The sequence below is a fragment of the Cordyceps militaris genome (assembly GCF_000225605.1).
Source record: "Cordyceps militaris CM01 unplaced genomic scaffold CCM_S00007, whole genome shotgun sequence".
NCBI lineage: Eukaryota > Fungi > Ascomycota > Sordariomycetes > Hypocreales > Cordycipitaceae > Cordyceps > Cordyceps militaris.
The window spans coordinates 1,918,027-1,938,766 of NW_006271975.1; the positions used below are offsets into that span (position 1 = coordinate 1,918,027).

The following is a 20,740-nucleotide window of genomic DNA, read 5'->3' on the forward strand; positions in this document are numbered from 1 at the left end:
TGTGCTATAGCGACAAAATAACTGGTATGCTTTATTAAAAATCACTGGCGGCGAGTGGCTCGTGACAATTTACCGGGATTGGTAGTGGAGAGCATGTCTCTCTATAGGTACGGATATATACTTTTAATTTGAGGTATATTAGTCGCTTCTCGGCGTGATATAGTTTGCGCACAGGGGCAATCAATCACCCAATCGTCAACGGCATTATGCGCCAATAAGCCGAGAGCGGTTCAGCTATACGAGGATGGGGGCAGCCGGAGCTAACTAACTAGAGATCCGAGTAGTTTCCTTTACCTATGTATGTAGGTATGCAAGCGACGAACCTCAGAATATACTTGCTTTGTTTCTTTTGCTGTTTGTTTCTCGGCAATCCTTTGCTGTATTTCTTTTGTTGCTGCCCAGCTTGGTTCTGCCCAATGCATGGATTGGGCGCGATGTAACGCTGCGAGATGGCGAGCTTGTGGAGGTGCGTCATTGTGCATCCTGCCCTGTCCGTGTACCCAACATGCGTGAAGAAGAAAGCTGCTAATCTGACCTAGTATATCTCCTTTTTGCTGGTTCTTGCTCAAAAGTGTCTTTTTATTCTTCTTCACTCACAATAGTGCTCAGCTTTTACAAATATGTTGACTGCAAAGCTGGCAACTCCGTTTCGCCGTTTGCGGACCGGAAGATGGACGGCGCCGCTGCCGGGCGGACCGTCGACACCAAGCCGTCAGCGCCCCCGCTAAAAAAGTTGCATTAGCTCTGCGCAAATCGCCCAGTTTCTTCTGCAAGCTCGGCACTCGCATCGAATAACACGAGGAGTAAATGCCCCAACATGAGCCTATTGCGTACAATCATGGTAAACCGAACAGCCCCCGTCATGTCTTACCAAGGTCTCATTGGGCTCGGCTGAGCTCTAGCCTCTTTGCGCTTACTATGGGGGGCAGGGACAGGGAGAGGTGGGAAATTGCCGAGTATAAAAGAATGCGACTGTCTCAATCCTTGAGCAACTCCTTTTCTGTTTGTTTTCACCCTCTTGCTGTTCATAGTGCCCATTGTTGTGTCCTTCCTCAGCTCAAGACTTGTGTCGTGTACAAACCCCAAACATACCGGCAGCAGCTGGCAAAACAAACGCACATACCCAACGGCTTCAAACACTCATCATGTGGTTCCGTTCAGCACTCGTCGCGGCCCTACCGCTGCTTTCTCTCGCTGCACCTGTAACCCAGGATAGCAGTAGCCGTGGTGGTGATGCCCTCCCCCGTACCGACTACGACGCCATCATCATCGGCGGCGGTCCCTCCGGTCTCGCCGCTCTGAGCGGTCTCGCGCGCGTCCGCCGCAACGTGCTCCTCGTCGACTCGGGCGTGTACCGCAATGCCGCTACCCGTCATCTTCACGACCTGCCCGGCAACGATGGTTCGTCTCTCCCTCTTTCTGACACATGCCTTCGTTGGCTAACAACCCCGTCTCTCCCCAGGCCAGCAGTCGGCCTACTACCGCTGGGTCGCCCGCCAGTCCATTGCCCATTACGGCACCGTGACCATGACTAACGGCACCATTACCAAGATCCAGCCCGAGCGCAACAACACCTACTTTTCCGTCACAGGCAACTACACGGGCAGTCACGAAATCACCTACACGGCGCGCAAGGTCATCCTCGGCACCGGCATCCGCGACGTCATCCCCGGCACGCCTGGCTTGCGCGAAAACTTTGGCAAGGGCATCTACTGGTGCCCGTGGTGCGACGGCCACGAGCATGCCGACCAGGCCCTCGGCATCGTCGGGCCCGTCACGGCAGCCCCCGGCACCGTCCGCGAGGTCACCACGCTCAACACCGACATTGTCGCCTTCACCAACGGCACCGCTTCCAAACAGACCCTTCTCGATGCCACCGAGAAGAGCTTCCCGCGCTGGCAAGAGTACATGGCGGCGAAGAAGGTGACTATCGACAACCGCGTCATGACGTCGGTCGAGCGCCTGCGCGACGGCGCGGATCCGGCTGCCGACCCGAGCCTGCCCACGCACCCGGAGCACGACCTCTTCCGCGTGCACTTTGCCACGGGCGAGCCCGTCCTGCGCAACGCCTTCATCATCAATGTCCCTACGGAGCAGGCGTCGACGCTGCCAAAAGACATTGGCGCCGAGGTCGTCGGCGGCAAGATCAAGGTGGACGGGACAAAGGGCCTGGTCACGACGGTGCCCGGCGTCTACGCCATTGGCGACGCCAACAATGCCGGCGCCACCAACATCCCGTTTGCGCTCTTCAGCGGCAAGCGCACCGCCGTCTATCTGCACGTGCAGATCGAGCGCGAGAACGCAGACGCCCTGCTGGCGAGCCTCAACGGCACGAGAACGGAGAACCGCCTCGGCAGCCGCAGTATTCACGAAGAGGCCCGCGCGGTCTGGGACGAGATCAACGGCCGGCCGGGCGATGTATTGTATGCTGGCGAGTTTGACCAGTAGGGTGGCATGCGAGGCAGCAGGGGAAGAAGAAGCACTCGTTGTTTTGGAGGGGAAGCTTACGAATTCAGGGCGTCCAAGTGATGTTGGTACATTTTCGCATATAATGCATAGCATAATTATAATCAGCGTATGCATTTTTATTTTATTGATAGTCAAGGCGATGCCCTGAAAAGATTTAACTTTGCGCGCGTAAATTTTGCAGGGATTGCATCAACAAGAATGTCTTCCGGGCGGCTTTGGTGTTCTGCGCGCTTTTCTTCACTCGAGTGTAGGTGGAGGTCTGATGCCGAGGAATGTGTAATGCACACCGCAATTCACGCCTGTCTCCTATCATATATGTCCTGCATATGTAGTAACAAGGCTGCGACGTGAAGAATTTCAAGCTGCATGCACCCCGCGGCTCGCGCGGCCAAGTCGCCGAAAGATCTGCGTTGCTTAACACCTATCACCGCTGCCCACCCTTGTTGGACGCCGTGCGCCGCGTGGCGCATTGCTCCCGCCGTCAAACGTCAGGGGGGTATTGCCGTAGTAAACACCGAGATTTCGGAAGTCCGTGAGACAAGTCCGCAAAGAGTATCACCGTGCAGAGATTGTCTCAGGATTTCTGTCGGGACGACTATATTTGACTCGATAGGCCGCTTCCGTCTGTGCAATTGTTGTGAAAGCATGTGGGATGTTTTTTCGGTTCCTCTAGATATACGAAATAGGAATGGGGGTTAATTAAGCCCATTTCAAGATTGCTTGTACGCTTCGTCCCAATGGAGCAGTAGTCGCGGTTTAAGCTTTGGAGCGGTTACGCCTTTACGTCATTCGCGGTCACGCTTGTGTGGGATGTATCAGGGGTAGTCTTTACTCAGTCGAGGTGAATGACAAAGAATGTGAAAACGCAACAAGAAATTGTAATCAGGAAATTGCAAGAGCGTGTTGGCACCGCCGCGGCGGAGCTAGCCTGATGGTTGATGGTTGATGGTTGGATACTGGATACGTACCTATGAGGTACTAAACATCGGTAGGTTAGGTGAGCGTGTGGTGACCCGGCCCATATATTCTCTAAGATTTCACAACGCACACCCCAAGTCTGATTTGAAATCAAAACGCAACAGCCAGATTCGCCAACTAATAGTTATCAGAGCCTGCTGGATGAAGCTCACTCTACAAGGGTGTGCCAAGCGGGTGGCGCCAATGCTCGTGCACAATAGTAAGGCTTGTAAATGCGAGTGATAATAGCACGGCATACGATTTGTGACCAAGGGTCCGGCAAGCTTCTTGGGGTAGACCGCAGGCTCGGCTGCAAGTCTTGACCCATGTTTCATAATGCATTTACCACTGCGGAGTACATAGCTTTCTGTGGGCAGATCACGTCCCCTCGTTTCGGTCAGTGACTGTTGACCAGATGAGTTGATAAATAAAACCAGAGATGAAGAGGGCCATGGATAGCTAGCGACACGCGCTTCGTCGCTGTTCTAATCCCTTTCCAGGGCGAATCGTCGCTTTATTATTCCCGGCCTAGTTAGCATTAGTTAGTCAAAAAGAGGTATTAGCCAAAGAAGGATTCCCCACAATGAATCATTCAACTTCAGCCGCGGTCGGTTGACAGAGTCAGGCTTGGGTGCAGCACAGCAAACGCCGAGCCAATGTGGGTGGCATAACCCCGTTATCGCCCCAAGGGCCGTGGTCGAGAAACGAGAAACGTGCTCAACGGATATACAATTATTAATAATGGGCATGGGCCCGAGAAAGTCTCCGGAGCGGTCAACAGAAGCAAAGAAGGTCAAGGTCAAATGTGTCCGCCATCAGTCTCCACACAACTTTGTCCGTCCAAAATTACCAACCCGTCGCAACAAGGAACAAGCCGCACCCAGAACTAGAACCAAGTTGCTACTAGTTAGCCTGTGGTATGTAGTACTTTCAACACGCACGCCCCGGAGATTAGAAATACAATCTCCAGGCAGGTTGTACCACCAATCTGGTGGGCCAGGTAAGAGGACGCTGCGTCATTCCACGGGCTTGCCACGGATCCGAACGAGAGCGAGACTAAAAAAAATTGTTGAAAAGGATCCGACCTTGCTGTGGGCATGGTCCGTGGCTCCAAACTCCATATAAGTGTGCCCATCCCACAGCTGAGCTGACCGGTCAGGAACAGCAACGGACTCGTCGACATCCTGATGCGACACGCAACTACAACTACCAACACTCAGAATTGAGTTTGTTTATTCGTACCCAAGAGCGAGGGTCAAACTGGCAATAACACACTCCACAATGGCTGCTGAAGAGCAGCAGACGGTGCCAACCACGGCCACCGCCGGAGCAACTGATGCCGTCACCACCGCCAATCCAATCACCACCACCACCTCGGCCGACACCTCTTCGAGCAACGCCTCCTTTGAGGGCTACTGGGGCGATGCCGACGCTGGCGGTCCTGTCCGCCGGGAATCAGCCCGCCAGGGCTACAACGACCTCCAGCGGGAGCTGAGCCGGCATGCCAGCAACACGTCCGGCGTATCCAAAGCCAAGAGCCACACCGCCGCTGGTCGCAGTGGTGGTCTGTTGTCGGCGCTGCGCAAACGGCCGAGCCGCGCGCCCGACGTCGAGGCTGACAGCCAGGCGACCAAGCACCACGACGACGACTTTCAGCTCGACGAGTTTATGCGCCAGGGTCACCTCGAGAAGCGGCACCCAGAGAGCGGCGAGTCGACCAAAAAGGTCGGCGTCGTCTTCAAGAACCTGACGGTCCAGGGCGCCGCCATGAGCGCCATGACGGTCCGCACGCTGCCGCAGGCTATCCTCGGCACCTTTGGCCCAGACCTGTACGGCCACCTCACGAAGCTCATTCCGGCGCTCAACTTCGGCAAGGGGAGCGGTCCCGAGATTCGCGACCTGATCCACGACTTTACCGGCGTCGTCCGCCCGGGCGAGATGATGCTCGTGCTTGGCCGCCCCGGCGCTGGCTGCACCACCTTCCTCAAGGCCATTGCCAACAACCGACAGGGCTATGTCGCCGTGACGGGCGACGTGCGCTACGGCGGCATCGACGCGGCCGAGATGGACCGCCGGTACCGCGGCGAGGTCGTCTACAACCCGGAAAACGACCGCCACCTGCCGTCCCTCACCGTCGGCCAGACGCTCGAGTTCTCCCTGCGCACCAAGACGAAAAAGGCTGACAGCGGCCGCATCGGCCTCATCGTCGACGCGTTTCTGCAGATGTTTGCCATTGCCCACACCAAGAATACAAACGTCGGCGACGAGTACACGCGCGGCGTGTCGGGCGGCGAGCGCAAGCGCGTGTCCATTGCCGAGACGCTGGCGACCAAGTCGACCGTCACCTGCTGGGACAATTCGACGCGCGGGCTCGACGCCTCGACGGCGCTCAACTATGCACGCTCGCTGCGCGTCATGACGGACGTGTCAGATCGCACCACGCTCACCACACTGTACCAGGCCGGCGAGGGCATCTACGAGCTCATGGACAAGGTGCTCGTGTTGGACCAGGGCCGCATGCTCTACCAGGGCCCCGCGACAGAGGCCCGCCAGTACTTCGTCGACCTCGGCTTCTTCGCGCCCCCGCGCCAGACCACGGCCGACTTCTTGACGTCCGTCTGCGACGTCAATGCCCGCCGCTTCCGCGACGGCTGGGCGGACCGCTGCCCCAAGACGCCCGTCGAGCTCGAGGCCGCGTTTCGCGCCAGCGCGGCGTACAAGAGCGTTCTGGCCGACGTCGCCGACTACGAGCGCCACCTGGCTGCGACCAGCCACGTCGACGCCGAGACATTTCAGCAGTCCGTCCAGGAAGCCAAGTCGCGCACCGTCCTGCAACGCTCCAACTACACCGTCAGCTACTGGCGCCAGGTGCTCGCGTGCACCCGCCGCGAGTTTTGGCTGCTCTGGGGCGACAAACAGACCCTGTACACCAAGTTTGGCATCATCATCAGCATGGGCCTCATTGTCGGCTCCCTCTTTTACGATATCCCCAGCGACACCTCTGGCCTCTTCCTGCGCGGCGGCGCCGCCTTCTTCTCCATCCTCTTCCTCGGCTGGCTCCAGCTGTCGGAGCTCATCCGCGCCATTGCTGGCCGCGACGTCATTGAGCGCCACAAAGAGTATGCCTTTTACCGCCCCTCGGCTGTCAATTTTGCCCGTATCCTCGCCGACTTTCCGCTCCTATTTGTTGAGGTTGTGGTATTTGGTGTCATTCTGTACTTTATGTGCAATTTCGATCTCGACGCTGGCAAGTTCTTCATCTACTTGCTGTACATCTACACGACGACTATTTGCATCACGGCGCTGTACCGCATGTTTGCCGCCCTCAGCCCTTCCATTGACGATGCCGTTCGCTTCTCCGGTATCACGTTTAACCTGCTCCTCATCTTTACCGGCTATGCCATCAGCAAGCCGACGCTAATCAGCAAAAAGATTTGGTTTGGTTGGTTTTACTACATCAATCCCGTGTCGTACGCCTTTGAGGGTGTCATCTCCAATGAATTGTCCAGCCGCAATATGCAGTGCGCTCCCAGCCAGCTTGTGCCGCAGGGCCCCAACATCCTGCCCGAGAACCAGGGTTGTGCTGTTCCCGGTTCAGCCGCCGGCGCCGCCACTGTCAATGGTGCCGACTACCTCAGTGCAAACTACGACTATCACCGCTCCAACCTCTGGCGCAACTGGGCCGTTCTGATTGCCTTTTCGGTCCTATACATTCTCGTCACCGTCTTGGCGACCGAGACCATTTCGTTTGCCACGTCTGGCATGGGTATCCTCGTCTTCAAGAAATCCAAGGCTGGTGCCGCTGCCGCCAAGAAGACGAAAGAAGGCGACGAAGAGTCTGGCAAGAAGGAGGCACAAGGCAGTGACAATCTCCGGCGCCAAATCACAACCCCCGACGAGATTCTGCAAGAGTTCCAGCGCAGCGAAAAGATTTTTACGTGGGAAAACGTCAACTACACCGTTCCCAGCGCTGATGGCCCCAAGAAGCTTCTCAACAACGTGCAAGGTTATGCCAAGCCCGGGGTCATGGTTGCGCTCATGGGCGCTTCCGGCGCGGGCAAGACGACGCTCCTCAACACGCTATCGCAGCGGCAGACGGTCGGCGTCGTCGAAGGCAGCATGCTTGTCGACGGCACCGCGCTGCCGACCGACTTCCAGCGCGGCACCGGCTTCGTCGAGCAGATGGACCTGCACGAAGAGTCGACCACAGTCCGCGAGGCGCTCGAATTTTCCGCCCTCCTCCGCCAGAGCAAGGAGACGCCGCGCGCCGACAAGATTGCCTACGTCGACAAGATTATCGACCTACTCGAGATGCAGCCCCTTGAAGACGCCATTGTCTTTTCCCTCGGCGTCGAGCAGAAGAAGCGGCTGACGATTGGCGTCGAGCTCGCCGCCAAGCCGTCCCTGCTGCTCTTCCTCGACGAGCCCACGTCCGGGCTCGACTCCCAGTCGGCCTTTTCCATCATCCGCTTCCTGCGCAAGCTGTGCGCCGCCGGCCAGGCCATCATCTGCACCATTCACCAGCCCTCGTCGGAGCTCATTGAGCAGTTTGACCAGATCCTCGCGCTGAACCCGGGCGGCAACGTCTTTTACTTTGGTCCCGTTGGCGAGAATGGCAGCGCCGTCGTCGACTATTTTGCCGCACGCGGCTCGCAGTGCCCCGACGGCAAGAATGTCGCCGAGTTTCTGATTGAGCAGGGTGCCAAGCCAGCAGGCCGCGCATTCTGGAACGAGCAGTGGCTGCAGTCGGACCAGAACAAGACGCTGACCGAGGAGATTGCGCGCATCAAGCGCGACCGCAGTGCGGCCGCGGCCCAGTTGCAACACGCGTCGGGCGGCGCGGCCAGGCAGGACGAGTTTGCCGCGTCAGTGTATGAGCAGACGACGCTCCTGACCAAGCGCATGTTTATCAAGCAGTGGCGGCAGCCCTCGTACGTGTACGGCAAGTTCTTCGTCGCTGTTCTCATTGGCATCTTCAACGGCTTCACCTTCTGGCAACTCGGCAACACGGTCGAAGACATGCAGAGCCGCATGTTCACGTCCTTTCTCGTCCTCCTCTTTTTGCCGGCCACCATGAACGCCGTGCTGCCCAAGTTCTTCATGGACCGCGCGCTCTGGGAGGCGCGCGAGTACCCCTCGCGCATCTACGGCTGGGTCGCCTTTTGCTCCGCCTCTATCCTCTCCGAGATTCCCAGCGCCGTCATCTCGGCCGTGCTCTACTGGATTCTCTGGTACTACCCGACCGGCCTGCCGACCGACAGCTCCACGGCCGGCTACGTGTTTTTGATGACGCTCCTCTTCTTCCTTTTCCAGACGAGCTGGGCGCAGTGGATCTGCGCCTTTGCGCCGTCCTTTACCGTCATCAGCAACGTGCTGCCCTTTTTCCTCGTCATGTTTTCCGTCTTCAACGGCGTCTTTGTGCCGTACGAGCAGCTCGCCGTCTTCTGGCGCTACTGGATGTACTATGTCAACCCGTCGACGTACTTTGTCGGCGGCGTTCTCTCGAGCACCCTCGCCCACCAGCAAGTGCGCTGCGCCGACAGCGAAGCGGCGCACTTTACGCCGCCGTCGGGCAAGACGTGCGCAGAGTTTGCCGGCGACTTCGTCGTCAAGGCCGGCCGCGGCTACTTGATTGACCCCAATGCCACCGACATGTGCGGCTACTGCCCGTACGCCGACGGTACCCAGTACCTGGCATCTCTTCACATCGAGCCCAGCCAGAAATGGCGCGATTTTGGCATTTTTCTTGCTTTTTGTATCAGCAACTGGGCGCTGGTCTACTTCTTCATCTACACGGTGCGCGTTCGTCGCTGGTCGTTTGGGTTTAACTACTTATTTAAATGGTTTTAAAAAAGCCATAGTTACAGTTTACTTGGAGGAATAGATTCATAGATATCAAATTAGAAACATCTAAATATCCAACAAATATTGAAGAATAAGAACGATGAATAACATAGTGGCTTCAAGTACGCTGAGGCTAGGTACTCGTGGCGCACGCCCACTGGTTACTTAGGGTTGGGGTGTTGCATGTGTACCTAAACAATTAGGATGCGCGCCAGAAGATGCATGAGGGCCCTGGTTATAGCGATGGTGTAGAAATTACTTGATTATAAACAGTTCCCTTGTAAATTTAGAGGACAAACCCGCCATGAATTACTTGTAAAACTCCGAAAATTCGTTTACAACCTATTCAGGCTATGAAAAAAATAAAAAAAAGTGCATGGCTAATTCCACTTCGCCTACTAATGTATTAGAGGGCTACTACTGCCTGTTCTGCCTGTTACGCGAGTCGGCATAATGTGGTTCCGCTCGCGCTTGCACGCCTCGTGCAGGGGGCGTCGCTTCCTTGAACAGGACGAGGGGCAACAACACAACCAACCTCCCTCACAACCAACCTCCCTCCCCTCTCTTTTGTCCTGCTCCATCACAGCTATTCCAACCAGCGGCAACAGTTATAGTTATAGAGAAACTACCTTGCCACACGCTCTCAGCTGAGCAAGTCGCGGAATCCTTCAGCACCAACCCCAGCGATGGATTGACTTGTGATGACGCTGCCGATCGCCTTCGAAATGGCCGCCCAAACGTCATCAGGCCTGCCAGAGGACGATCCCTCTTCTCGATCTTCCTGCAACAACTGGCCAACGCGATGACTGTCGTCCTCGTTTTCGTCATCGCCATATCGTTCGTCCTGAACGAGAAAATCGAGGGGTCAACCGTCGCAACAGTTATTGCGGTAAATACTGTCATCGGGTAAGTGCATTATTCTATCCCCAACCACCTCTATCCGTAATCATCTCTTCTATCAGTCTCCTGCTAACAGTGCAATTCCCAGGTTGATTCAGGAGTACCGGGCCGAAAAGGCCATTCAATCCCTCAGTGCTCTGACCACCCCGAAGTGCAAGGTCATCCGTGATGGCCGTGGACACTCTGTCAAAGCTACAACTCTGGTCAAAGGAGACCTGGTTTCCCTTGTCGCTGGCGATATAGTTCCAGCAGATCTGCGTCTCGTCCAAGCCATCAATCTCTCTACGGATGAGGCCCATCTGACGGGTGAAGCTGGTGCCATCGCCAAGAAGCACGACGCCATCTTTGATGATGCTGATATACCCGTCGGCGACCGTGTCAACCTAGTTTTCTCTGGTAGCACTGTCATATCTGGTCGTGCCACTGGCATTGTTGTTTCTACTGGCATGGAAACCCAAGTCGGACAGATCGCGGAACTTTTGAGCCAAAAGAAACGGCCCCCTCCTGGTATGAACCGCATGCGAACGATGATGCACTGCGTCCTCGGTTTCATTCGAACCATTCTCGGCCTCACGGGAACCCCATTGCTAGTTTCTCTCAACAAGCTTGCGCTAGTTCTCTTCGGCTTAGCCATCGTCCTTGTGCTCGTCGTGTTTTCGATCTGCAAATGGGAAATCAACGATGACGTCTTGCTCTACGGCATTTATGTCGGCGTTGCCATCATTCCCGAATCACTGAGTGCAGTTCTTACCATTTGTTTGGCTGTTGCAGCCCGAGCCATGGCCAAAGGCAATGTTGTTGTCCGCCATCTGGCTGCTCTCGAAGCTGTCGGTGCGACCACTCACGTCTGCTCCGACAAGACTGGAACAATCACTCAAGGTCGCATGGTCACTCGCAAGGTTTGGTTACGTGATGGCCTCACGGGAGTTACACAGGACATATCAGACCCCTACGATCCCAATAGCGGCAGTCTTACCTGGTCTGGCTCTCTTGCCCCTGGTCTTTTCAGCGCTTTCCTCAAAACGATCAATCTATGCAATAATGCCACGGTCACGCACGGCAACAAAAGCAGTGATTGGTGCGCCATGGGCGAGCCCACAGAGATCGCTTTAAAGGTATTCGCAATGCGTCACGTTCAGGACAAAAGCAAAGACGGCAATCTCATTGCGGAGCATCCTTTTGATTCTACATGCAAGCTTATGACTGTGGTCTACGGCACTGAGGTCGACCCGTGTCACTATGTTCATACCAAAGGAGCTGTGGAAGTCCTGCTTCCAATCCTGGACGAGACGGAACAATTCAAGGCCGAGATCACTGCCAAAGCAGAGTTACTTGCTGCCGAAGGTCTTCGTGTGCTTTGCATCGCGGATAAGGTGGTAGAAAACTCACCTAAGGACGCCCAGGATCGTCAAAAATGTGAATCTCGCCTGCGTTTCCTCGGCCTGGTTGGGATGTACGACCCTCCCCGCCTAGAAGCCGCCGGTGCTGTGACGCAGCTCCATCAAGCCGGCCTTTCAGTACACATGCTTACCGGGGATCACATTCAAACGGCAACTGCCATTGCCAAAGAGGTCGGCATATTGTCTCACGAAAGCCCTCTGCCCCCGAGCGCTGTCATGGCAGCCTCCGATTTCGCCAAACTCAGTGATGATGAGGTTGATGCGTTGGACAACATCCCCTTTGTGATCGCACGGTGTACACCGGAGACAAAAGTCAAAGTTATTGAGGCGATACATCGACGGAATGGCTTCTGTATTATGACGGGTGACGGAGCTAACGACGCTCCCGCCTTGAAAAAGGCGGATGTCGGAATTGCTATGGGTGAGCGGGGCAGCGATGTTGCCAAGGAGGCAGCAGACATGATCCTGACAGACGACAATTTTTCATCAATTGTCACGGCCATTCGAGAAGGCCGTCGACTGACGGACAATATCCAAAAGGTATGTACAAGGTAGTCATGCTCGGTCGTTTCGTTTCACTAATATTTTGCAGTTCTTGTTACACCTACAAGTCGCGAATATCGGTCAAATTATCCTGTTATTAGTCGGTCTCACGTTCCTAGATTTCGAAGGCGACCTAGTCTTCGCCTTATCGGGGCTAGCAGTTCTGTGGGTAAATCTAGTTACCTCGTCGCCCCTCGCAATTGGTCTTGGGCTCGAAGAGGCTCAAGATAATATCTTGCGCCGGCCTCCTCGGAGTCGACGTATGGGTATATTCAGTGTGGAGCTGATTTGTGATCAATTTGTGTACGGCATCTCCATGGGTGCCCTTTCCCTCGCTGCATTCATGATTGTCGCCTACGGCGATATTGGTTACCACCTCTTAGAAAAAAACTGCGCTAAATCCCCTGCCTCGGGATGCGGCCGCGTTTTACGCGCGCGGGGCGCAACATTCGCAACATTGAGCTTCCTGTTTATGGTCATGGCGTGGGAGGTGAAGCACTCGCTTCGCAGTCTCTTCACTCAAACAGAGAGGGGGTCTCTTACCGTATTCTACACGGTATACCGCAACCGCTTCCTGTTCTGGTCGGTCATCGCCGGGATCGTCGCCACTATTCTTGTCATCCACATCCCTCATGTCAACAATCGTGTGTTCGAGCACAGGAGCCTCGGCTAGGAGTGGGGTGTAGTTCTTGCCTGCGTGGTTGTTTTTGTCGCTATTGTGGAGATTTGGAAGGCGGTTAAACGGAGATATCGTATTGGCATGACTGGTACTGTATCCCCCATCGTGGCTTAACTGCTAAATATTCAGTCTTGGCTTCTTTAGTTTAGTATCCCTATACTATCTTTAGTTTAGTATCCCTATACAACATCTACCTCTTCCTATAATACTTGTTCTTGGTTGTATTATTTTGTTGATGTATTACGTGACATGACGAAGTTGCCATCTCGGCGTCCATGCTCCAGACACGCGAGTCGCTGGCGAAAGCTAGGAAACAAGATGGCAGATTCCCCTTTTCTCGCTCCTCTCCTCCGCATTTTATTGTCCGGGAACATGCAGGTCCCCCCTCCTTTTCTTTGTCGCCATCGTGACACCCCCCAGCTTTTTTTCTCTCCTGTCGTCGTCATTGCGCCAGATTTGCGCACCTTGATGGGCAGAGAGACCTTGATAGCGCGCTCTTTTTTTTTCGGCCCTGGCTGCAACGTGCACACACGCCCCGTCTGGCAAATCGAGAGACCATTTTCTGTATGGATGGACGGGGGAGAAGAAGAATAAATGAATTTATCAAATAAAATAAAATAAAATAAAATAAAATACAATACAAAAACGTGGCAACAAGCCCCCAAGATATGTTTTGCTCTACTGCGAGGGAGGGTTCTTGTCGGATGTATAAAAAGGTCATGATGCGGCTTCTTCTTTTCCCTTTTTCTCCTCTTTGGGTCTGTTCTGTGCGCTTCTTTCCTTCTTCCTCTTTTGGAGAGCGAGTTTTTTCCACGATTACGGAGGAAGATGGCCGTGGGCTGACGAGAACGATGGCGGCCACGAGCGGCTTTCACGATGCGGGTTGACGATACTCGGTCCCTTTGGCCACGGTCTGCGCCTTCAACTCTCCTTCTCGAGGATTGATTCACACACTCTCTCGCTCTCTCTTTCTCTTCTACGCCTGCGACGGAGAACAAAATGAACGACGAGTCTCGCGGGACGTCGACTTGGCAGGGGACCAGCCTACTCCCTGAAACCCGGCTCTCTCCAGTTGAGTCTTCTTCTCGCCTCAACCTTCTTCTTGCTGTTCTTGCCTGGACCTGCGTTTTCCTCGCTCTTCCCTCGCCTTTTCGTTTCTTGTCTCTTTTGGTCGAGGCTACCAGCAAGCTGAGTCCCCTCCCCCAGCCACGTACCGACGGGGGCTGAAACCTGATCTCCCGATGGCCCTTTTTTTTTTCATTCTACCTTGGCTCTATCAAGGATCCGCCTCGTTCAACCCCCATGTCTGGTCTACCTTGTTCCGCCGTCGCATAGCGAGAGACCGGTCCGTTGGTTCCTTGGCCCGACTTTGGGTATTGACGGCAAAGGACTTGCCTCCCTCCGCTCCTCTGTGCCAGCTCGGGGCAAGCCGGTCTGTCTGTTCCTGTTGGGCATCTTCATCCTTCAGTCCGTCCCTTCCAAGGACAGTCCCCGTCCTCCCACACACCCGACCCTCGACGTTGCGTTCTCGCTCCCACTTGGTCTGGAATTCTCCTGTTCCTTGCCAACGCATCACCTGCCCACACACACAGACACACACAGACACACACACACAGACACACCATCTGTCCTTGGACGATCCACACCAAGCAACACGGGCAGCTGCGGCCATACCCGCAAGCTAGTGGTGCGGGCTTATTGGATGCAACCGCGGGTGCCGCCACACACGTTTACGTTTATGCATGCCCAGCATGGCCAGAGTCACGCTTCCCTCCCATACCAGCTCCACCAGCCATGGCATGTCTGTTGTCTATTACGCAAAAACAGCGCAGGCAGAGCCGAGGAGAGAGAGGCTAGTGTTGCCGTTTTGTTTTGTTTGCCATGCGCCGTCTGCTGGGTTAGGAAGGTTTATCCTTTTTTGCACGCCACTACCCACACCTCTCTTTTTCTTACAAGTTCCTTCGATATCGGCTCGTCTCCTATTGGCCTGGGCTTCAAGTCATGGGAAACTCATTGTCGTTGGCTACGGCGGCCTTGGCCGGACCTTTTTTCTTCATTGCTATTGCTATTGCTAACTAGTGCCGCATGCACCTACCCAGCCGGAACCACAGCTCTCCCCGCTTTCCTTGATGCCTGTCGTCGCTTGGTTGGGCGTCCTCCGAATCGAGTATCCCGTCACTGGCGGCCGTGACTGGCAGGCGTCGTCGTCCGTCAAGCCCTCCGGCCCATCCCACATGGGCTGATGCCTATGTGGCAGCCGCCTGCATGTATCATTGCTCTCTGGTTTGCCGAATTCTGCGACCCCCCTCCCCGGTCCCACGTTGCGAGCTGCATAAGCTCAGAAAGTTTGCGCGGCGATGCAGCTCACACGGGACCACCAACCCTCTCACTCGCAGTCGCAGTCGCAGTCGCAGATCCATATTGGCAACTGTGGAGCGGATCAAGGCGCACCCATCTGCTTTGGAGCTTGGTCTCCTCTTTTGGAGGTTCCTCCGTGCCTGACGGACAGGCTATCAGATGCTGCGGGGTCACGTCACGGCGTTGGCGTGCGGAATTGTGTCGTCGGCGTTGGATTTCCGCGGCCACTTATATTGTTACACAGATGATGGATCCTTGGAAGCTCCAAGCCGGCGACCTAGAGGATCCTCACGGCCCCTTGCCTGTCGGTCTTTGCTCCTACTGGGTGGAGGCTGGATGCTGCCCGTCTGAGCTAGAGCGTCGTGTGTGTCGTGACCCTCGGACTCGCGGATCCAACAACAGAGAGGCCGGGTCGTCGGTGGCGTGGTGATGAGGATGTGAAGAGGCTTGGGGACCGTCTTCCGCGTGGCGCGTTTAGACCAGGACCAGGAGGCTTTCACGGAGGGGGCCGATGGCAAGGAAGCTTGTTGTGAGCGATCAGAACGGTGTTGTGGCGCGACACCGTGGGAATCCGTTGCCCGGTCCAATAGTTGTGAGGCTCTACCCCGCTGGTACATGCGGCATGAGGTGGAGGCAACGTTCGTATGCGACTACGGCAAACGGGTCATGGACGTGGCGGGCGCGCGCATCACTTGTGCTTTGCCTTATTTCGAAGCTGCTCTATTGGTGTAGCTCTGCCGAGCTGGACGAGAAGCTGAGGAGGGGTTGATCTACATGGCCGTCTATAAAAGACGTTGCATCCCGCCCTCATCTCTGCTTTTCCTTTCCTCCATCAGACACTACAACACTACAACACTACAACACTACAAGACACCTTTTTCACAAACCAACCGTTTTTTAAAACACCCCCAACTTCTACAATGGATCCCTGGTACGTTTCCCCCATCAACCTGCCTCCCCGCCCGTCATGGCGAAGAAATGAGCAGCCAAGAACCAAGTTGTTCTGGGACGACTTATCTCTACGCGATCCAGCTCTCCCGACGGATCCGAGAAAGAGACGCTTCGGCTGACCACATTAGCAACTGCTCCTCCTGCAACTGCTCCGGCGCCTGCGACAGCTGCAAGTGCGATAGCTGCGGCCACTAAGCCGTCACCACCGCCGCCGCCGCCACAGCAACCGGTGCGGATGAGCACAGCTCGCTTCAGCGGCAGCCGCCCCGACTTTGAAACGAAACGCAAGCAACGATCGATTTCGGTGACAAGATATGTCGGGGCGGACTGAACAGGGTCGGGGGAGGGGAAACTTGGGGAGATGAGGATTCTGCTTCTTTTCGGATCTGGAGAGGGCGATGCTGTTGTTTCTTCCTCTTTTTTTTGGCCTTTCCGATATTTTTTCCATTTTAGGCTGATAGCTGCAACTTGTCTGATCTTGGTTGAGACATGCTTCTTTTTGCTCCTATTGTGATGTGACGGGGCGGGCCGCAATCTGTGCTTCCTGTCATGTGCGTATGCCGTGCTGCCCGTGATGAACGGGCACAGTGCGCCGACGAGTGGCGTTTTTCGTAAAGTGTGGCAGGCCGTTCGTTCTCCAGATCGGCCCAACGCCGGCTTTGCCAAAAAAAATCGATTTCAGCCCAAGACATTGATCAATCTATCGGACCGAGCTGCTGCAGCTGGCACGCAGCCGTGGGGATCTCGTTTCGATCTACGGTAGCGGCCTGCCTGCCTGCCTGCCTGCCTGCCATGATGTACCTTGGTGCAACAAAACATCAGCGGTCTTGAATCTTTGACAGTGAAATGGCTCACCTAACCTGATTCCTGCCGCATGCCAACTTTCAGGCTGTGAAGCGGCGCCAACCAGAACTAATGGTCGGCTGACCGTGAAAAGGCGAACGGAGCCAGGCCAGCGCATTCGAGGATCGCACCAAGTGGAGATGGAACCGCCGACGTCATGGTGCAAGGGTCGGTGAATGCCGAAGAGAGCTTTGTTGTCATTGAGGGTTTGGGTTGTCGAGGGATTGTGTTGAAGCCCAAGTACGGATCCGAGGGTGCGGAATTTTTCGTCGATGGAGGGCGAGAGCGGCTTTGTGTAACCGTTGATGAATGACTCTTTTTCAAACAGACGAGAGAAAAATTATTGCATGAACATATGGACGTACCTACTGCTTTGTTCCTGCGAGGCCCAGCTAACCTTGTCCTGTCACTGGCTGGCAGCCTCAATCCCCATCGTACAGATGGACGTGTTCGTTCACGCAACAGCCACCAAGCCCACCAAGGAAGGTATTGTGTACTTGAAACAAAAATGTAAATCGAGGATTTATTACAAGTGAGTAGTCAATCTGATGGCTTGCGTGGCTCCACACGTTGTGATGACCACCCACCTGTGCTGCAATATGTTTCTAGCTACCCTATACTATATTGGGTTTTCCTCATCAACCTAGTCTCTTCTGCAACTACAAGTCTTGCTTGAACCTGCCATAAAAGGTGCCGTACTTGCGCAAAATCGTGCCGCACGTGTCGCCCTTTACCGCGAGGTAGAACCGCGCGCACGAGGCGACGAGGCCGTCTTGCGTCGGGCTGGGACCCGGCGGCCCCGTCGGCTGCGGCGATGACGAGGACGTCGTGCTGGTCGGCGCGACGCCGTCGGCCGCGACGCAGTAGTAGTAGCCCGCCTAGAAGGGGTTGCAGTCCCTGTCCACGGCCGGATTCCATCCGGTCAGCAGGTCCATGCTGATGCCGTACCTGCTCGCCACCTTGGCGCACGTGTCGCCCTTGACGGCCATGGTGCGGCGACGGGACGTGCAACGGCGGCGGAGGGGTGGTGGGTGTGGACGACGAGGTGGACGTCGAAACGCCATTGTGTATGAAGAGCCAACCTTGATGCCGCTGCAATCCTCCTTGACAGAAGGGTTCTGCGTAACAAAGACGGTTAGAAAGACGGCCGTTCTTTGTCTTGTTGCAAAAGCTTAACGTACCCAGGTACAAAGTCCTGGTGGGACACGCCCAGGCCGCCTCAATCGACGCGCAGGTGTCGGCCTTGGATACGTCGTCGTACCAGTACGTGCACTGCTTGGTCGTGTCGGGCAGCACCGTGCCGCTCGGCTGGCTGTCGAGCCGCTGCGAGGGCGGCGACGCAAGCCAAGGCTGCGCCTATCGAGAATTTCATAATGCTGCCGTTGCTAAGAACAAAAGTATGGCCGGCACGGATGGGCAGACTGCAATAGCTTGTGCTCTCTCCGGAGCTGCTGCTACGTTCCAGAGTATATATTCCCACCACGGCCGTAACAGCATGTTGCCCTTTCAAAGCTCCACGGCAGTTGCAATTATAATCAATAGTTTGGCTATAAAATATAGGCACCTCTATCCTAAAGGCGTTTCTTACCCGAAGGAGTAAATAACTCGCCTGCGTAGACACAAGGGGCAAATTCCATACTTTACTTCGGAATTAGGTAATATCTATAACCCTATTATTATAGCCTGATTAGCACTTCTCACCCTATTTACGCCGAAAAGTAATCAGGCTATATAACAATAGCAAGATATTATATAAAGCAATATATAAAAAAATAATAAATAAAAAAATAGCTAATTAGGAAGTTTATATTTTAGTTATATCTATAGAAGTTACTAACTTTTTAGCCTTATATATATATATATCTTTTATTAATTAGTATTTATATAATAGCTTATAAGTAAGTTATTATTATAACTTATAAAATTATTATATATATTACTAAAAAGAATTAATTCTATTAAAGCTTTTATAAAAGCTCCTAAAAATAAAATAGCAATACTAATATTAGCTTACTTTAAAAAGTAAAAGAGTTATTAGCAAAAGTAGGATTTTATATAAAGTATTAACTTTATTATCGGTTAGGTTAGCAAAAGTTAAGCCCTAGCGGCTTCTAGTCGTGGCGGGTCGTACAGCCCGGGGCTGGCCGGCCTTTACGACCCGCCTAGAAGCTGCCCTACTGACGCAAGGTGGACTGCGCCCCTACTGACGCAAGGTGGACTGCGCCCCTACTGACGCAAGGTGGACTGCGGGTTAAGAAAAGGCGACCCTGGCTGGATTCGAACCAACCGCCTCTATGGAATCCATAGAGGCTGCCTGCGACGGTTAACCACTCCGCCACCAGGGCCGCTGTATGTAACTAAAAAGCACAATAACCTACTTATATAACTACACACAGGGTGTGAACTGAGTTTCGGCGACATCAGATCACAAGCTGCGGGGTTTGCCAAACAGCACCTGTTTTTCTCCTCTCCCGCAACAACAGCGTTCATTTGCGCATCACATTTGACTTGTTTCGGTGCATCGAACTATTTCGGAACCCAGCGTGCATTATTTCCTCATCTGACGACGGGCGCTCAGGAATGCCATCCTCCCAATCAACAGAGCCTCCTCGTTGGGGCGCATTTCCTTCAGAACAATACCTTCTTGTACGCCAGCCACCTAGCCATTGCGGTCGCTCATCATTCTCTGACACAAACCTCTAGCAAAACTGGAATTCCGCGTCGGAAGAGACAGACACGGACCAAAGGCGACGACTCATTCGCGACTTTGTCCGGAAACTCGACGCCATCCCCGAGGAATGGGACACCGTCTTCGATCCTGACCGGCGGGACCAGGGCATGGTCGTGCCGCCGTCCGAGGCGCAAATCAGCACCATCCTCGCGCCCTGGCGAGCGCCCAGCCTACGACTCGCCGCTGCCAAAATAGGGAGCGCACCGCCCGTGGATCAGCTCGTCTGGCTGCGCACACATTACGCCAAGGACCGGGCTGCACGGGACCGCGACGACCAGACTCTGCGTCGGTGGGTGGAGACGGCCCGCGACGAGGACCCGACGGCGCCGTGCGACACGTTTGAGGAAGCCTGGAGCTGCCTGGTTCTGAACAATGACCGTCTTTTCGACGTTGGCGAGGACTGGTCTGCCGTCTTTGACCTCGTGCCCGAAATCCTCGGACCGTTTGCAGACGCGGGCCAAGACTCGCGCAGAATCCCGTGCGACGGAGCGTACGACGGAGCCGGCAGCGACACCGTGGCGACGAGGCGACGCCGGCTGCGCGAGAACCTGGCCGTCATCGACGGGTACGCGGCGCGCGCCCGCTTCGTCGACCGTGAGCCGTGGCTCAAGTCGCTCTGCGTGCGCACGGCCCTGGTCGTCGTCGATGAGCGCGCGTTTGCGACGGGCGGCCTGCTCCGGATCGTCTTTGTCGATCCCAGAGGCAACGAGGTGCGCTCGTCGCGCAGCATGTACGACGACAACTGGTGGACGCTCAAGGCGGACCTGTGCGGAGGCGGGCTGGGGACCAATACGTGGTGGGAGTACGACAGCGACGACGACGAGGAAGAGGCGGACGACTGGCACGACGGCGAAAAGTACCGCGCCGGGGGCGAGATTGGAAAGGTCCTGTACGGCGTCCAAGACATGCTGCAAGAGGCAAGACTGTCAGCGCCAGACAGTTGAGCACGGCGCTCACCGCAATCTCATGGAGGACACAAATCTACAATGGTCTGAATAATGAGCTAATGGAATACGGCACAATCTCCAAATTTAGTTTCTGCATCCATCGAGGATAAGCTAAGAC

At 55.0% G+C, this 20,740-nt stretch overlaps 7 protein-coding genes across 7 annotated transcripts; 5 read left to right on the forward strand and 2 right to left on the reverse strand.

The window, feature by feature from the left end:
- Window positions 1–1,145: 1,145 nt before the first annotated feature.
- CCM_08835 (FAD-dependent pyridine nucleotide-disulfide oxidoreductase) lies at window positions 1,146–2,448 on the forward strand (the record flags this gene model as incomplete). The annotated part of the gene is made up of 2 exons (XM_006673971.1): window positions 1,146–1,401; window positions 1,463–2,448. 2 exons carry the CDS (start codon window positions 1,146–1,148, stop codon window positions 2,446–2,448), a joined length of 1,242 nt encoding a protein of 413 aa, XP_006674034.1.
- Window positions 2,449–4,707: 2,259 nt separating this feature from the next.
- Window positions 4,708–9,276, forward strand: CCM_08836 (ABC drug exporter AtrF; the record flags this gene model as incomplete). Its single annotated transcript, XM_006673972.1, has 1 exon — window positions 4,708–9,276. One exon carries the CDS (start codon window positions 4,708–4,710, stop codon window positions 9,274–9,276), a length of 4,569 nt encoding a protein of 1,522 aa, XP_006674035.1.
- Window positions 9,277–10,072: 796 nt separating this feature from the next.
- Window positions 10,073–12,786, forward strand: CCM_08837 (potassium/sodium efflux P-type ATPase; the record flags this gene model as incomplete). Its single annotated transcript, XM_006673973.1, has 3 exons — window positions 10,073–10,176; window positions 10,259–12,110; window positions 12,163–12,786. The coding sequence occupies 3 exons, from the start codon at window positions 10,073–10,075 to the stop codon at window positions 12,784–12,786; spliced, it is 2,580 nt and encodes an 859-aa protein (XP_006674036.1).
- Window positions 12,787–13,836: 1,050 nt separating this feature from the next.
- CCM_08838 (uncharacterized protein) lies at window positions 13,837–14,593 on the reverse strand (the record flags this gene model as incomplete). The annotated part of the gene is made up of 4 exons (XM_006673974.1): window positions 13,837–14,022; window positions 14,108–14,335; window positions 14,405–14,473; window positions 14,519–14,593. 4 exons carry the CDS (start codon window positions 14,591–14,593, stop codon window positions 13,837–13,839), a joined length of 558 nt encoding a protein of 185 aa, XP_006674037.1.
- A 1,477-nt stretch (window positions 14,594–16,070) lies between these two features.
- Window positions 16,071–16,432, forward strand: CCM_08839 (uncharacterized protein; the record flags this gene model as incomplete). The annotated part of the gene is made up of 2 exons (XM_006673975.1): window positions 16,071–16,081; window positions 16,183–16,432. 2 exons carry the CDS (start codon window positions 16,071–16,073, stop codon window positions 16,430–16,432), a joined length of 261 nt encoding a protein of 86 aa, XP_006674038.1.
- Window positions 16,433–17,603: 1,171 nt separating this feature from the next.
- On the reverse strand, window positions 17,604–18,441 carry CCM_08840 (uncharacterized protein; the record flags this gene model as incomplete). The annotated part of the gene is made up of 4 exons (XM_006673976.1): window positions 17,604–17,822; window positions 17,893–18,062; window positions 18,126–18,300; window positions 18,367–18,441. The coding sequence occupies 4 exons, from the start codon at window positions 18,439–18,441 to the stop codon at window positions 17,604–17,606; spliced, it is 639 nt and encodes a 212-aa protein (XP_006674039.1).
- Window positions 18,442–19,524: 1,083 nt separating this feature from the next.
- On the forward strand, window positions 19,525–20,619 carry CCM_08841 (uncharacterized protein; the record flags this gene model as incomplete). The annotated part of the gene is made up of 2 exons (XM_006673977.1): window positions 19,525–19,590; window positions 19,648–20,619. The coding sequence occupies 2 exons, from the start codon at window positions 19,525–19,527 to the stop codon at window positions 20,617–20,619; spliced, it is 1,038 nt and encodes a 345-aa protein (XP_006674040.1).
- Between the last annotated feature and the right edge of the window lie 121 nt (window positions 20,620–20,740).